This window comes from Amphiura filiformis, chromosome 11 (genome assembly GCF_039555335.1).
Source record: "Amphiura filiformis chromosome 11, Afil_fr2py, whole genome shotgun sequence".
Lineage (NCBI taxonomy): Eukaryota > Metazoa > Echinodermata > Ophiuroidea > Amphilepidida > Amphiuridae > Amphiura > Amphiura filiformis.
The window spans coordinates 58,774,352-58,791,039 of NC_092638.1; the positions used below are offsets into that span (position 1 = coordinate 58,774,352).

The 16,688-nt window shown below is 38.6% G+C and overlaps 2 protein-coding genes across 2 annotated transcripts in view; one reads left to right on the forward strand and one right to left on the reverse strand.

The window, feature by feature from the left end:
• Positions 1 to 2,061: 2,061 nt before the first annotated feature.
• Positions 2,062 to 16,688, reverse strand: part of LOC140165081 (von Willebrand factor A domain-containing protein 3A-like) — a 61,271-nt gene continuing 46,644 nt past the window's right edge. Inside the window, exons 27-33 of the mRNA XM_072188504.1 lie at positions 10,066 to 10,212; positions 9,383 to 9,489; positions 8,921 to 9,065; positions 7,897 to 8,048; positions 5,221 to 5,347; positions 2,936 to 3,071; positions 2,062 to 2,184 (exon numbers count right to left, since the gene is read on the reverse strand). Of these exons, the coding sequence (XP_072044605.1) occupies positions 2,111 to 2,184; positions 2,936 to 3,071; positions 5,221 to 5,347; positions 7,897 to 8,048; positions 8,921 to 9,065; positions 9,383 to 9,489; positions 10,066 to 10,212 (888 nt within the window). The 3' untranslated portion in view covers positions 2,062 to 2,110. The remainder of the gene's footprint in view (positions 2,185 to 2,935; positions 3,072 to 5,220; positions 5,348 to 7,896; positions 8,049 to 8,920; positions 9,066 to 9,382; positions 9,490 to 10,065; positions 10,213 to 16,688) is intronic.
• On the forward strand, positions 11,946 to 16,224 carry LOC140165079 (E3 ubiquitin-protein ligase TRIM33-like). Its single transcript, XM_072188502.1, has 2 exons — positions 11,946 to 12,085; positions 13,405 to 16,224. The coding sequence occupies exons 1-2, from the start codon at positions 12,077 to 12,079 to the stop codon at positions 14,560 to 14,562; spliced, it is 1,167 nt and encodes a 388-aa protein (XP_072044603.1). The 5' UTR covers positions 11,946 to 12,076; the 3' UTR covers positions 14,563 to 16,224.

The following is a 16,688-nucleotide window of genomic DNA, read 5'->3' on the forward strand; positions in this document are numbered from 1 at the left end:
CAGTAGATTGCTATATGTTAAGTATAAACCTTGCTTCTTCTGTAATCAGTAATTAATAGCACACACATTATTTGCTTAATACAGAAATAACTGAATACATTTGTTGCTATTACTTTTTGGTATCTATATCTACAATACACAATATGAAATACATAATGAAAAAAAAAATATTGCTCTCATAATTCACTTTCAAATATTACTATGTATAATAACTAAATTGCACTGTGAAATATGGTCTTCTATATGAAACGTAAATAGCTTAATGGCATCACCCAAAACGTTGAGTCATTGCTCTCTTGTATACATTTGCAGTGCACATGTTTTTCTATGACCATATTCCAGTGGATGTACACTGCCCTATCATATTCAAAGACCTTCGTCCGACACAGCATTTATTTTATAGGCCTAATGGTTTAACAGCACATATCCGACACTTTACTTTTATCCTATCATGTAGATGCATTGGGCTATTCCAGTTGAAATCCATAAACCCTATGGAAGACATGCCCTTTATCTCCCACACAGGGGGTGTAGACTACAAAATTCATACTCCCTGTGTTGCACATTAAGGGTCAAGTCTTCTATAGGGGGTGTGGATTTCAACTGGAATAATCCACCAGCACAATCTACACTGCTTAATCAGTCACAATAATAACTGCAGAAACCAGGGTTGGCTATAAACGCCCTTTGCACTGGATTCTGCGTTTTCCATCACATATTCTCAGAAAACAACATATTGTTTTAACACCTTATTATTTAATCCTCTGAAGCATCTATAGTATTCAGCGGTGTCCGACTGATCATTGCGTAATCTAGGTCATGCAATGCTATGCAGCCTGTTTGGCGAATAATGTGCCAGATAAAAGAGGTTGGACTGTATTCCAGAAATATTACGCTTCCAATTTCCAGGTAAAATTGCCAGCTTTCAGACTGGTTTACATGTACAAACCACTCATTTTCATATCTACCAACAGACAGAAACAATGGAGAGTCGCTCCAAGGCCAATGAACTATTCCACTTAATATCTACACCCCCTGTAGAAGACGATTGGTCTATTCCACTTGAAATCCACACCCCCAGTGAAAGATGATTAGATTATTCCATTTGAAATCTACACACCCTGTGGAAAATAACACTGCTGTCTCAATTCCAGAAGAAATTTTGTGTATTTTATGTAAAAAGTCAGATCTAAGCAAAAACAATGACAATTTTGAAATCAACTTGGATTTCACACATTTTGATCCATTCTTGGAATTTTTTCTTTAATTTCCAAAATGTCCCCCTCTGTTTTGGGGTGGAAAAGGTTGGGTCTACAATGGCTAAAACTTGAATTTGGTTTGAATTCCAAAATCTTCCACAAGGGATGTGTTTTACAAATGGAACAGCCAATCACAGAGAAGATATCTTACTCTTCCCATAGAATCCTTTGCCAGAATGATGCATCACAGGTCCCATTACATCAAGTGACACACCGATTGCTTTGTACTGGTTCCCTTTGTTTTCATGTTGAGAATAGACTGGCTAAACATGGGTCAATAGTCATAGTAAAAACATATTTTGTAAGATCTGGATGTGTTCTGTTCATAGAGGTACATTAATCGTCACTATCAACCCATGTTGCACTATAGTTTTCAGCAGAGAACTTCAGCGTTCTGTAAATTTGGTGCAGTTTATGGCGTATATGGAAGTGGGATTCTGTTTGGCTAATTGAATCACATCATCATCATCATCACATCGGCACCCCATTCGCTGGTCAAGTTGCGTAGCAACCTGTGACTTTGTTCTTTTTACGTAATAATCAGGGTGTATCCTTTGTCTAAGAGAATATCAAACAAATCCCAACTCTAATCCTAACCCTACCCTTTACCCTAACCCTAAACCTAACCCTAACTCTAATCCTATTAGTATTTCGTGCTCTCTTACACTAAGGATAAACCATAATCAGACAGGGCAGATGGACACTGCTGAAGTAATTTGCTGAATTGTATAGATAGCAAATCAGTACAGAAAACTGAAATGGAAGAAATGCATTATGGGAAGTGTAAGATATCTTCTCTGGATGCATATCTGTGGTGTTGCTAACTAGAAATCAGTGGTGAGTAGTTCATTTCAGCTCCCTCCCACTGATACTGATGTTTTGTTGCTGTCAGGTTTTGAAGGAGTTGAACAATCAGATGACTTATCTGAAAATGGAATGGAAAAAGAATGGACAATTAATAGAAATCCAGTAATTCTGAACAGAACATGAGGCAACATGGTTCATTCGAAATTGGGAAAATGAATCACAAAAGTATATAGTCCTTTGAAGGGGTTGCTATGCCATTGGTCCCGTGTACTGAGAGCCATATCTGAAAATGTATCTCGCAGTCAGTTTCTATGAGTAGGGTGTTAATCCCTGAGTGGAGTGTTCCCAACCTGTACAGGTGTAGCAAATGAACCCCAACAGAAATAACAGTAGGTGGTTCCAGCGTGGTGTCAAAGAAGCAGTACACATCAAAGCCAACCAACCATCTCTCAACAAAGATGGGGGCCGGTTCAAACTTTCAGGAGTCTACGAGTCTGTTATCAGGTCAAAAGGTCAAAAAGATCATGACCTGATACAGTCACTCTGTGAGCAGAGTGAAAATTCCATCTGAAAATTTTGAGGTAGGAATTAATTCCCTGTGTTTGGATCAAAAGTTAAAATCAAAATAGAGGCTTTCTTGGTTATCCAGGGTTGTCAAAATTAAATTAAAGCAAATCATAAAAACTGCAATATGACATTTGTTCAAAAAACACAGGTTAGTGAAAAAAAAACACAGCTTTCGGTTATGTGATGAAAACAGAAACTCTGTTCTACTGACATTCTGCAAGCCATGTAATCTCTCTTGTTTGCAACATAATTATTCTTGGCTGTCCTATACATGACAGATAGATTAAGATGATGCAACTTACTTTTATCATGTGGTTTTGATGTTGCAGCAAACAGCTTACGGAACGATCTGGACTGAGATAAGAAGTGCCGTGCCTGCTCTATCTCATTCACCAGAAGACGAAGGTCATCACTCTCAAACTGTGGAAGAGTTGGGTACTGCAAGATGACAAAAAAGTTAACATTAATGCTAAATATAGCGACTCTTATGGACAATAAGCCATATTGAATTGATTGCAGACCAAAATAAGAAACCAGACAGAAGGTTTGAAACATTGAGACTCCAAAAATGTGATTACATGGATATCTCTTTAGAAAACACTTACTGTAGTTTTCGCTGTTTGATTTTTTTACACAGCCGTGACGTTAGTTTTCTTACAGGTTCTTTCTTTCTTTCTTCTTTCTTTCTTCTTTCTTCTGTCAACCATTACATTTGCTCTAGCACTCACATGCTTACACCGATTTTGACCTAACTTGGTCACAATGATCATTGACCGTGCCCCTACATGTCACATGAAACTTGTGGGGTCAAAGGTCACGCAGGGGTCACAGGGGTCAAAAACGTGATTTCAACTCAAAATGCATCTTCTCCTACAAATTACGTAGGACAGTGATGCCACTTGCACACATGCATTGTAATTATCCAGTGTCTATGTTGTGTACACAGATTTGGGGTCAAAGGTCATTAAGGGGTCACTTCCGGTATAAAACGAAAAACCTTCAAATTTTTTATTAGCTAAGTAAAACATAGCACAGTAACGGTATGTTCACATATGATCTGCAGTCACCCAATGTATATGTGGTATTTTTTTTTATTTGGGGTCAAAGCTCATTAAGGGGTCACTTCCGGTATAAAACAAAATACCTTTAAAATGCATCTTCTTCCACAGATTCTGTAGGACAGTGACGCCACTTGCACACATGCATTGTCATTACCCAGTGTCTATGGGGTGTACACAGATTTGGGGTCAAAGGTCATTAAGGGGTCACTTCCGGTATAAAACGAAATAACCTTTAAAATGCATCTTCTCCCACAAATTACGTAGGACAGTGACGCCACTTGCCCACATGTATTATAATTACCTAGTGTCTATGGGGTGTGCACAAATTTGGGGTCAAAGGTCATTAAGGGGTCACTTCCGGTATAAAACGAAATATCTTCAAAAAATTTTATTAGCTAAGAAAAACGTAGGACAGTAGCGGTATATGCACACATAAATTGTGGTTGCCCAGTGTATATGTGGTATTTTTTAATTCGGGGTCAAAGGTCATTAAGGGGTCACTTCCGGTATAAAACAAAATACTTATAAAATGCATCTTCTGCCACAAATTACGTAGGACAGTGACGCCACTTGCACACATGCATTGGTGTTACCCAGTGTGTATGGGGTGTACACAGATTTGGGGTCAAAGGTCATTAAGGGGTCACTTCCGGTATAAAACGAAATACCTTCAAAAATTTTTATTAGCTAAGAACAACAAAGGACAGTAACGGTATGTTCATATATGAATTGTGGTTACCCAGTGTATATGTGGTATTTTTTTTATTTTGGGTCAATGGTCATCAAGGGGTCACTTCCGGTCTGAGACGAAAAACCTTCAAAATGCCCCTTCTGCCAGAAATAACATGGCATAGTGATGCCACGTGCAAATGTGCATTGACATTAGCCAATGTCTATGGGGCTATCATATATTTTGGGGTCAAAGGTCATTAAGGGGTCACAACACGGCTGTGTTCGTGGTCTTAGACCACAGCTAAGTCTAGTTTATTTTGTTGTCTGTCCCTGAAGAAAAGCAGTTTGTCTGCTCGAAATGCCGTTTTTTGGTTTTGTTTGTTTGCTTATCAGTGTGCACAGTGATTTTCATCAATTTGGCAATTTTTGGCCAACAAACTTTGCCTGCTTTTGTGCCTACATTGGTTGTTTGGTTTATTATGTCTGCTTATGTGCACAGTGATTTTTATCACTTGCTCTTGTGCACATTTGGAATTTCCATTGATCACTGTTGTTTTTGCAGGTTTTTAAACCTGTTAAAACACTTCTGTGGGCCTTGGAATTGGTCATTTTTGGCTAGCGAACTTTACCAATACTTTTATGCCTATGATACATTTGCTGTTTTTCTCTCCCCCGCCCCCACATACCGTCTAGACTGTATTTTACTTGTTTCTCCGTGTCAAGTTGGTGTACCTTGCCCTTTTTCTTTTCTACTAAATGAACATTGAAGTATCCAAATGAGCCTCTTCCAGAATAACTGACACTTTTCTGCAATTCATTTACAAAATACCACAAAAGATCTGCCTTCAACTTACGCTGCAATCTTTGAATCCTTCATCCAAAAGTTTATGGACCATCAGATCACCATCCATACCAGCAAAGCAGCGATGATAGCGCCCTCTACACATGGCTGCTAATTGACGCAGGAATGTATTGGCAGTCCTAAGAACAAAAGCATGTCAAAATTATTTTCAGATTAAGCCTTGCATTTTTTTTTTATTAAATAAGTTAAATACTTAAAGGGGCATCGCCCGATTTAACTATATAAAGTTTTCTTCTTGATTGAATGACCTTTACCACCAATTCCCATCTGTGAAGTTTCACGCCGGTGTTTCAATTCATTTTGATATGAGAGCTAAAAATGTAATTTTTAACCCCATAGGAATACTGTGTATTAATAATTGGTGGACCAAAAGGTGCACCTTTTCATTCATAACATTCAAACTAAATATCTTGGAGCCCTGAAATTTTACAGGTATCTTTCTTCTGATATCAAAATTTATACCACTTCCAGTAAAATCTGGGGTTCTGGGGATGAGGCTATTAGCGATCAGGCTATGCCCCTTTAATAAAGTGCTGAATTAATAAGCAACTCCCTTTGCTACATTGCTAGTACTACCAAATTTCATCAGACACAGCCACCCATCTCTTTTTCAGAAATAGGGACAGAAGAAATCCATATACCCCCTATGGAACACATAACCTTAATCTTTCACACAAAGAGTGTGAATTTCAAATGGGGTTACTTAAATGGGTGACTCCATTTTGAAATCTACATCCTGTGTGAGAGATTAAGTTTATGTGTTCCATAGCGGGTGTATGTATTTCAACTGGAATAAGCCTATATAAAAATATCAAGCAAAGCAATGTGTACTGTACTGTATTGTTTATCAAAAAACTTCATAACTTTAGAGCCAAGTATGCTAGACCTTGGGTGTTTTCAGTAAATGAGAGCCTATTGTATGTGTAATGTAATAAACTCCTTTGGCTCCCATGGACCAGATCGTGTCGCATATAACCTTTTCATTTTGACTCATCTTGACAGTTGAATGATATAGCATGTATCTTAACTCCTCTGATGGTGTTCATATTGGCTACTTCTCTCAGTACCCTAGCACAGCTACTATCTGGTTTACCATCAGTCAACAGATATATGGCTGATACATGTACATTCTTATAAGTAGGGATAACCATCAAAATTTCATGTTGCCCCTATTGCTACAAAAGATTGTTTTCTGGATAGAAGTATTTTAGTGGTTAAATGGTCAAAATCGGTCAAAAACTTTTCGAATTATGAATTTTCAAAGTTTCCCATTCTAACCGGTCATTGGAACGAAATAAAATGACAAGGTCCAAAAATATCAATTGGGAGCAAAATTGGCATAAGCATATATTTACCTTTATATATTTCTTTATTTTAACATATATGCAAACATGAAACAAGCATATTGTGAAAGTATCAAAGGGTTTCTTATGAAATGGCACTTTACTAGTCAATGGCATAAATTATTTTTTCAAACCGAGGCATTGAAATCATGCATTTAGCTTAACATTTGCCAAAAATCATCCAAGATGGCCGATATGGCACAAAATCAAAATTGCACTAAGTCCAGGTAAACTTTTTTTTTCACAACCAAAAATTTCGATGTTATTGGGTTTAATATGACCAATTAGTAGGTGTATGCAAATTAAATCTTAAGTGTGATTGAAGGTCATTGACTCATTCACAACAATAGAGGTTATCCACTTCACTCATCATGCTCATGTGTGACTTCTAACAAAAGGTGCTGGTTCCCGTAGTATTCCTCATTCAAAACAATTCAATACATGACCTCTGAGTGTTCCCTGCATGACTTTCGCGGGCTATTTTGAAACAGTTGCACATTCAGGTACTTCTTTTGAAAGTTCTAAACAAGGTATAGCCAGCAGCAAGCTGTAGATGGTATGGGCCTAAATATAAGAAAACGTTTAGGGTTGAAATCAGGTGAAAAATACATCAAATGAGCACGAAACTTCAAATTTATGTTCAGAAAGGTGTCTGCTTAGCATGATTCGAAAGGAGTATGGAAATTCCAAACTCGAGATCTACTTTTTCAATATTTTAACCTTTTTACAGAGGGTATGATAGAGGTATTACTGGCAACTCTGCCAAATTTCAGCTCAGTAGGCCACGTTTTTCACCTGAAATTATTGACATGAATATTTTGTGCCATTCTTGAGCAGTGCTTAACTCAGCCACTGGCAATTAAGCGCACTGTGGCGATGGACCAATTTTGACTCGCACTTACAGGAAAATGAAATAAGTTATGTTGCTGTAATTTGCAAGATAGTTATAAAATATAATTGGCATTAACTTCCCCAATTTTTACAGAAAAATATTGAAAAATAAAAGAATGAGATCAATTTAGAAATGTCTGTGCAAGCAGTGCACAGATGAGCTCCCTGCATGTCTATGGGAGTGTTCTAATCAAGTTGATGGTTCATTGGTCATCCCTATTATAAGTATGTACATATCTTCTCTATTTCTTCATGCATACCCCTACCCTTCCCCCCTCCCAAAAAAAACAAAACAAGCCACACACACATGCTATATTCTGCAACATATCATCTTTCAAGCGCCTATCTTGGAGGCACACCAGGATTGGCAGGTGGCTGTGTAAGGCACTGGTTATCATGCAGTGGGAATTAATATGACCTCTCTATTGACTTACTCATCTTGACAGTTGAATGATATAGCATGTATCTTAACCCCTCTGATGGTGTTCATATTGGCTACTTCTCTCAGTACCCTGGCACAGCTGCTGTCTGGCTTACCATCAGTCAGCAGATATATGGCTGATACATTCTTATCTTGGAAAGCTCTCTGTGGATTGCGAACAAAATGGGAAAACATGAGTAAAGTGATTTTCTTATTTCTGCACATGTATGCCAAGCACAACACGCCCCACCCACACACACCCCTACACGTTTTCACCGACAACCGTGGACCACCACACACATACATATCATAATCCAAACGTGGATTCTGTGAATTATGAAAGTTAATCGACTAACCCTGGTATTACACCTACGATAGAGGACCCTACCCCACATGCAAAGATATGCTGTATAGCACTCTCTGCCGCTGTCTTACGACCATGGACATCCACGGTTCACAATGTGTGATTTTTCACTACATACATTGTAAGTGTGGACTCAAAGTCCATGTTTGTAAGTGAAAACAAACGCACCCCTACAGTGGTGTGGCCAGTGGAGGGGGGAGTGCCCCCGGCTCATCTAACTAACATTGGTACATCTTAGGCTGTTGCTAAATGATAGGCCTTGGTAAGAAAATATCTAGGGTTAACAATTGACAATTTTTCTCTGCACCCCAGACCCCTCTCCTGAACCACTTTTTAGATTCTTGAGCACACTGAGCAAACAAAATTAGGGTCAACAATTCACAACTTCTATTGGCAAAAAATATTTCTGTCGGTACATTTGTACCCCCCCCCCAGTTCCAAAAACCAAATCCATAACCCCCTGCCTATATCTTCCACAACTGGAGTTAGTATTTCAAATGGAAGTTATCCAATTGTCTATTCTATTTGAAAACTATGCTCCATCTGTGGAAGACCTTTCTTAAATATTCAACAGGGGAGTGAGTATATCAAATGGAATAGCTGAATAACTTCACCAGTTTCTAGACCTATGACCTACTGTGTATAGTTTGGTTTGTCATTATTCACATCTTACCGATAGCGCTTCCAATGTACATGTGTTCCCAGCAGGTACAAATGTTGACACCCAGCGCACTGCATCGTGACAGTTCTCTTCTGTCGGCTCTACCACTTGAGGGCGCCATGGCTCTATGTCTCCAGAAAACCGAATCAGGTTGAAACTAAAATATATGAATGAAATGGCAGAAAGACTTTTGTAAGTATTCTTTTTATCATAATAAAATAGGATGAGAATATTGTTTACAACCTTATCAAAAGATCAAAAGGATGCACTTGTTGGCTGCTACACATGTCTCTTTTTACATAACTACAAATAAATACCAGACTCATCTCAAGTGGAGGTCACTTCAAGTCACCCAAAGTCAAATGACTTAGGAATACAGAGAGCATTCCTAAATCATGTGACTTAGGAATCCCAAGTCACATGATTTAGGCAGGGAATTGACATATTTCTTGATAGATATATACAAGCCCTTACCTGATCTTTTCTCTCTTGAATTGGTCCCATATCAACGCTACCATTTCTCTCTTCAGTTCATCCATATGTGTTACCATCGACCCTGATGTATCAACTAGAATTATCACCTAAATAGAAAATGGGATATGCTTATTATGTAAAATTTCTCAGACTCATACAAATGTGTATGTGACCAGGGGTAAGCGATGTGTGGGCATGGAAAGAATTGTAAAGATCAATTTAAACTATATTCTTGTAAAATGTTTACCCAATGTTGCAAAGTTTTCAAACTTTTCAAGTACAAAGCCTTAACCTTTAGCACTTTTTCACCCAAAGACCACTAATGTATACCTCATGATTGTCACCAAATGTCCCAGAGGAGTTAAGTATAACACCTGGGAGTAACCCCCATCCCCATTGGGCTATTTCAATTCAACCCAATACACACCACCCTATGGAAAACATGACCTCAGTCTTCCACAGGGGTGTAGAATTCAATTGGAGTCACCCATTAAGGTAAAACCATTTGAAATTCACACTCCTTGTGTGGAAGATTAGGTCATGTCTTTCATAGGGGATGACTGGATTTCAACCAGAATAGCCCATATTTTGATGAATGCCCCTAATTACATTGTAGTCCTGGGCAATACAAATAAAAAGTTTACCCCCACCAAACAAAACTCGACAGGGAAATGACCACTTACCTGTTTTTCTACCACAGTCCCAAATGTCCTTCTGCTAGCTCCCAGCAGCCATTGCAGTCTGCGTAGGTACCTGGTAAGAACCAGTTCCATCTGGTTTTCATAGTCTTGTAGCTCCCTTGGCTGTAGCTGAAGATGCTTCACAGCTCCCTGAAACATGGATGAGAAAATACTGTCATCATCAGTATAAGAGCTTATAAGTGTCAAGAAATATTGGGCTACTAAAGTTGAATTCCATACATCCCCTATGGTAGACATGATTTTGCTTCTCCAAACAGGGGTGCATAGATGTATATAGTCATCCATTTAGGTAATTCCATTTGAAATTCACACTCCCTGTATTGTGTGGAAAATAAGGTCATGTTTTCCATGGGGGGGGGGGTACAGATCAAAATGTTCCTCTACATATTTTGATATGGTAACTACTAACTACAGTTACTAACAACCCCCAATCTGTACCCTCCCCTTTTGCCTTTTGGCAACATTCAAAATAATCATTTGAACATTTTTATTTCTGCGCACACATTTTCAAGATTTGAATTTGAAGGGGTACGGCAAGTGTGTTAGCACAAATATATGCGCTATGAGTTCATTGAAGAAAACTCTAGCTGTGACTGGATACAAAATGGTTAACTACTCCAAGCATTCAATATGAGAAGAGTATGGTGAAGATGATATACAAGTTCAAATACACATGCCCCCCCCCCCAAATGGCTTTATAAAAGCTGAGGACTTTACAACCATACTAGGGATAAATCTAAGGTTTTCAGCAATAAAGGGACTTTGGAGTAAAGCGCTATAAAAGAATCGTCATGTTATTATTATTAATTGCGCATATTGATGATGATAATTTACTAACAGTACTAAATTGGCAAAACATGCCCTCTTGGGCCAGATTGGGTCAGATTGTGATTGTGCACTTACAAACTATTCCTATACCTACCCTATTTTCTTTGTTATGTTAAAGCCAAACAATTTTTTTTTTGGCCTATGCCCCAATTTAATTCAGGCCTTGTCTGATGTCAACTTTTATGTCTCATAAAAAGAGATGTCCATGCTGGCCATATTGATGACTTGATATTGTCTTATGATTTGATATTGTCTTATTTTTTCTTTTTATTGTTATAAAAATAAAGGTGTGAATTAAAAATTGAAATATATTATGCCCATAGACCCTGATATAAATTTTATGACAAAGTTATTCTCAACACTGCCTGCTTCTTTCCTGTTCATGTCATACTGCCACCAACATCCATGCATGACAACAACTTGCATTATGAACTTGACCTCAAAGTTTGATCAACTTGTATATTGCATGAATTGTGTGGGCGGTGGGGCTTAGTGTGCAAGCATGCAGGCAACTGTGGGTTTCTTTTTGTCTTTTGAAAGACATGTATTTACTCAGTGTTGTAATGCAGCTACCAACAATACAAACCACTGTTTAATTGAACAATTTTTGGAAAGACTTAATTCTACTTTGTCTGGTGCCTAATGTACAAATAATGTGTTGGGTTGTATAGGCCAACATTCTTCTGCTTGTTTATACTGTGAAAACACCTGATCCTGGAAGTTAAGGTTATCTCACACAGGTTGGAGTGGCTATGGAGTAAAGACCAAATTTTTAAGTGTGCGTTGTTGACAAAATGGACCTGTTTCTCATACTGACAGCAAGTGCACCATGACCGTGTCAGTATATTTATAGTGCAAGAACTTACATTGCTATACTAGTGAGATTTATAGGATGTTATGGCTAGTTCATTAGTAGAGAAAATAGACCAGGACTTTCTTCAGTGCGGCATCTGTCTTGAGCCTTTCAAGAACCCACGTGCATTACCATGTCTCCATTCGTTTTGCGAAGAATGTTTAACAAGATGGGCAAAGACAAATAAGAAGGACGATTCCAAAGTATTGACTTGTCCAAACTGTATGAGACCAACTCCAATACCAGCAGAGCTAGGGAATTGAAGGGTTTCCAGCTCACTTCCTGGTTAACAGTTTGCAGGACACACTCAACATGGAAAAGGTACGTAAAGTTACGTAACACATTTACATTTACTGACAACAAATTAGGCCCTAAATGCAAGGTTCAAAATTTTTTTTGGTAACTATACTATTTTGAGAAGTTTCTACGAAAATAGCCCTTGTTTATTCATGGGGGTGCATGAGGATTTTTCAAATGCAAACCTCTTCAACAGAAGTCTTCCTTCTGGTCAAGACAAGAGCAGCTAGACCTTTACCTGGGGAAGGGGGGGGGCACTTAACACAAATGACCATATGGGTATGCTACCCCGGCAAGATCCCCCTTTTTGGATTTCGCAGCTCCCTATATTTGACTAAAATAGAGCTCTGAAAGACCCTTGATTTTGATAACTTAAGCTCTAAAAGGTTTTTTCAGGCAATTTTCAACCAGAAAGCCAAGAAAGACCCTTGATTTTGACTATTCGTAGCTCCAAAAGTCCACATTTTAATTGTTCACAGCTCCAAAAGACCCCCTTTAACCGGTACGCCAGCTCCCAAAGACCCACCACCTAAAAATTCCAGTGGAACGTTTTTTGATGTGCCCCTCCCCCACCTTTATCCCCTCTACAATTGATTTTTGAAGCCTATTTAAATTTCACAGGAAGTTTTGGGGTATTATTTATCTAGAATTTTGACATTTTGGCCCATGCAATTTGCTATTTTTTACAGACAAAGCAGACTTTTTAGTGATTTATGCAGGGTGTGTTGCGGTTATGATTGAATCATGTTTAATGCACACTTTTAACCAGATATTTTGCTTCAGTGCACCAATCGGGTTCTTAAAACATGCGCATGTGTACACCTGTCACCAGCGCATCGAGCCCATTCTCATATAGCGTAATTGTCACTGAAAAAAAGCCCAGTAAATGATTATGTCCCCCTTTAGACTTATCAGTTTGGCATAACCTCGGGATGGGAGGGGGGGTGGTCATCAATTTTGGTAGTATGCTCCCCAGAATTATAGAGACTTGGGAGCTGATAACGTACCGGTAAAAGGGAGTCTATCGGAGCTGTGAACGGTCAAAATCAAAGGTCTTTCTTGGCTGTCTAATTAAAAAATGCCTAGAAAAAACAGAAATGTGAGGAATGCATCTTAGGGGTCTTTTAGAGATGAAAATCAGCGCTCTATTTTGGTCAAATTCAGGGGTCTTTCGGAGCTGCTTGGTGATGTGGTCCCAAGACAATGGCCTTTCAGGGGGAGCATACCTGTATGGCTGTATGGTCATTTGCGTTAAGTCCCCCCCTGCATAACTTCAATAGGCTTATACATGTGGTAGATATAAAAAATACCTGTACCGCAACTTTCATTTTGTTTTTCCACAGGAGAAAGAAAATCTCTCATCAAAATCATGTGACCAATGTGAGGAATTAGACAAACCAGCTGTTGTGTACTGCCAGGACTGCATGCATTACTTGTGTGAGTCTTGTCATAATATTCATACAGCATGGAAGGCTATGAAGCACCATACAGTGTTAACAGTAGCAGACATACTATCTGAAGAAGCAAGTTGTGTTGACGAACACACGTATTGTAGTGAGCACGATAACGAAGAAACAAAATTCTATTGCGAAACTTGCGACAAACTAGTCTGCGAAGACTGTATTGACTCAAAACAGTGCTGTCGTGATCATGATACGGTTACTCTGCAGCAGGTAGCAGATAAAAAGCTGACTGGATTAAAGGACCAAATGAAAAAATGTAATCAGAAGAAACAAGAAATTCAAGATGCTATAGATAAGGTCGAGAATATCGAAAAGGAGATATCTAGTTCTTCTGATAAGATCAGATGTGAACTTAACACAAAGAAAGCAACTTGCATGAAAGTGGTAGAAAATGTATTTAATAAAGTTGTAACTGATGTTGATAAGTTAAACAAAGAACACATAAAGAAGCTTACTGATATAAAATACTGTCTAAATGGAAAAAAGACCGAAATCGATAGCATCAAAGAGCGAGGTGAACATTTGGTAGCGACAGGATCCAATTCTGAAATTGTGTTAAACTGCACATCTGACCTGTCAGCCTCCTTTCAAAAGGTCATTGACCTTGAGGTCAATGAGGTAGATGACAACCTGTATCAATTCACACACAATATTCCAATGCCAGCGTTTAAATGTGTGGATGGTTACCAATGGAAGCAAATAGGACAGGTATATGTATCTGAATTGGAAACTCCAGAGGGAATTGCAGTAACTTCAGATGGAAAGATGGTGATACCATCAGATGTGGAAACTGGTTACATGCTACTGACAATAGAATCAAAAGCTCGAGTGTATTCTTTGTCTGGCAACTTACTACATACATTTAAGCCATCTTCTCATTGTGTAGTAAGCATTACTTCTGGTGATGTTTATGTGTTCCCCACTTCCAAAACATGTAAGCTTTACAGTAACAAGTACAAGTTCCTTAATGAATTTGAAACAAGTATAAATGTACCAAATGTCTTTAGGGATTGCAATCAACACGTGCAGTCACTGTAGATAAGAATGGGAGCATTATATTAGGGATGAGTTATTTTGGTCAAGTAAATCCTCCATGTAGTGATCGGAAAGTGCAACAGTGTTATGCAATATCAATCTATTCTCCTGATGGGAAAGTCCGAGGCTGCTTTGCAACATCCATTGCACCATGGAGTCTTGCTGTAACATCTAAAGAAGAGATTGTTATTGCAGATGGTGAGGACACACTTCAATTGGTAGACTATACAGGCAAACATCTTCACACCATTAAGCCTCCTCCTGAAGTCACTTTGTGGAAACCCAAGCATGTCTGCTGTAGTACAAAGGATGATGTGTTTGTGGTGAATGAGGGTGATCCAAATGCCATATATAAGTATGCAGCAGGAAGAGTGTACAAGGGATGTGTGACCACAGAAGTCAGTTACACATGGGGTATTGCTCTCTCTCATGATGATCAGAAACTATTTGTTGGAGTTCATCTTGACAAAGGCAGAAATGGAGTACAAATATTCAAAGCACTAGAGTAAAAAGATATTCCTAGATATTAAAATATCGACAGAGGGAGTATGGGTTTCAAATAGAACAGATAATTGGGAAACTTTCATTTGAAATACTATACCCAGTCCAGTTGTGGAAGCTATAGGTAATTAGTGATATCGAACCTTAGAAGTAAAGAACCAATTAGTAATGTTGAACCTTTGGAATAAAGGACTTTTTTTTGTAATTTAATGAACCTTAGAGATGGTGAATTTTTGGTATAGGGGTTCTTAGAGATAACAGGATGGGCTTGCTGTTAGGTTGCCACCAAGTGATAGGAACCATTATTATCTTTTTTATTGATATAAATATGGCAAAAAAGGCATGAAGAAACACAATGTGGAAGTCAAAATTGCTACAAAATTCGCATTTTGACATGAAAATGTATTTGTTTCTTTTTACACAACAAAATATATGTGACCAGTTTTGTTTAAATCTGAGCATTTTTCAGTTTTGGGCTTCTGTGGAGCCTAAAATTGACCAGATTCCCTTCCACCGTGCACAGAACACTGCAGCTATTGCAGAGATATGGCCTTTTGGCACTAGTCCCTAATGTATACTCTATATTATCATATATAATACATACCAGTATGTTATTACAGGGTTCCCATATCATGGGAGATATACCAGTACATTTATGCTGATGAGACTGTGGGTGTAAATTAAATGTTAATAAATAAATATCAACAAAGTCTCTCAAGTCTTTACTAGAGTCAAAAGTTTTCATAGGGTGTAAGTGTATACACTATGTGGGCAAATGTCTGGCCCAAATGTGCTATTCCAGTTAAAATCCATACACCCTCTATGGAAGACATGACCTTATTAATCTTCCACACAGGGAGTGTGAATTTAGAATTGGGCCTTCCTGAATGGGTGATTCCATGCTCCCTGTGTGGGCGATTAAGATCATGTCCTCTATAGGGGGTGTGGATTTCAACTGGAATGGCCCAATGCAGTGGGCTCAAAACCTAGGCCCATGTTCTTACTTTGCAACCAAGCAGTGGGGTAGCTCAGGGGGGACAACTTCCCCCCGTGGGATGCCATCTTGATATTTAAAATTTTTAGGCCCTTTTTGTACTTTTTAGCTCATTTTTGTCGCAAACAAGCAATTGTGGTTGTTTGCAGACCTCCAGAAACCGAGGACAGTTCCCCATTGCAGTGAAGTGCGAGTGTGTGCCTGTGTTTGCTAGCATGAAACACCTATACGCACAGCCACATAGGCAGTGGCATAGCCAAGGGGGCAAAGGGGGAAGCTGCCCCCCTGTGATAAGTCTTGCCCCCTGTGGGATGCCGGTCGCCCTGATATGTAAGATATTTAGCATTTTTTGTACTTTTTAGCCCATTTTTGTCAAAGTTTGCCCCCTTAAAAGTTGGCTCCCCCCCCCCCTTTGCCCACCCTCTGAAAAAGTGCTGGCTACGCCACTGCACATAGGAAATGGGACTCATCCCTTCAGGTTCGTATGAAGGATATATTTTTAGATGCAGGACTTACATTAAGTAGAACTTTTTTTTAAATGAAAACTGTGATTTTGTTGTTGTTGTACAAAGTGTGGATCTAAAACACTGCCCTAAATAAGAAATAAGTTATGCCAAAATAAAATATTCTATGT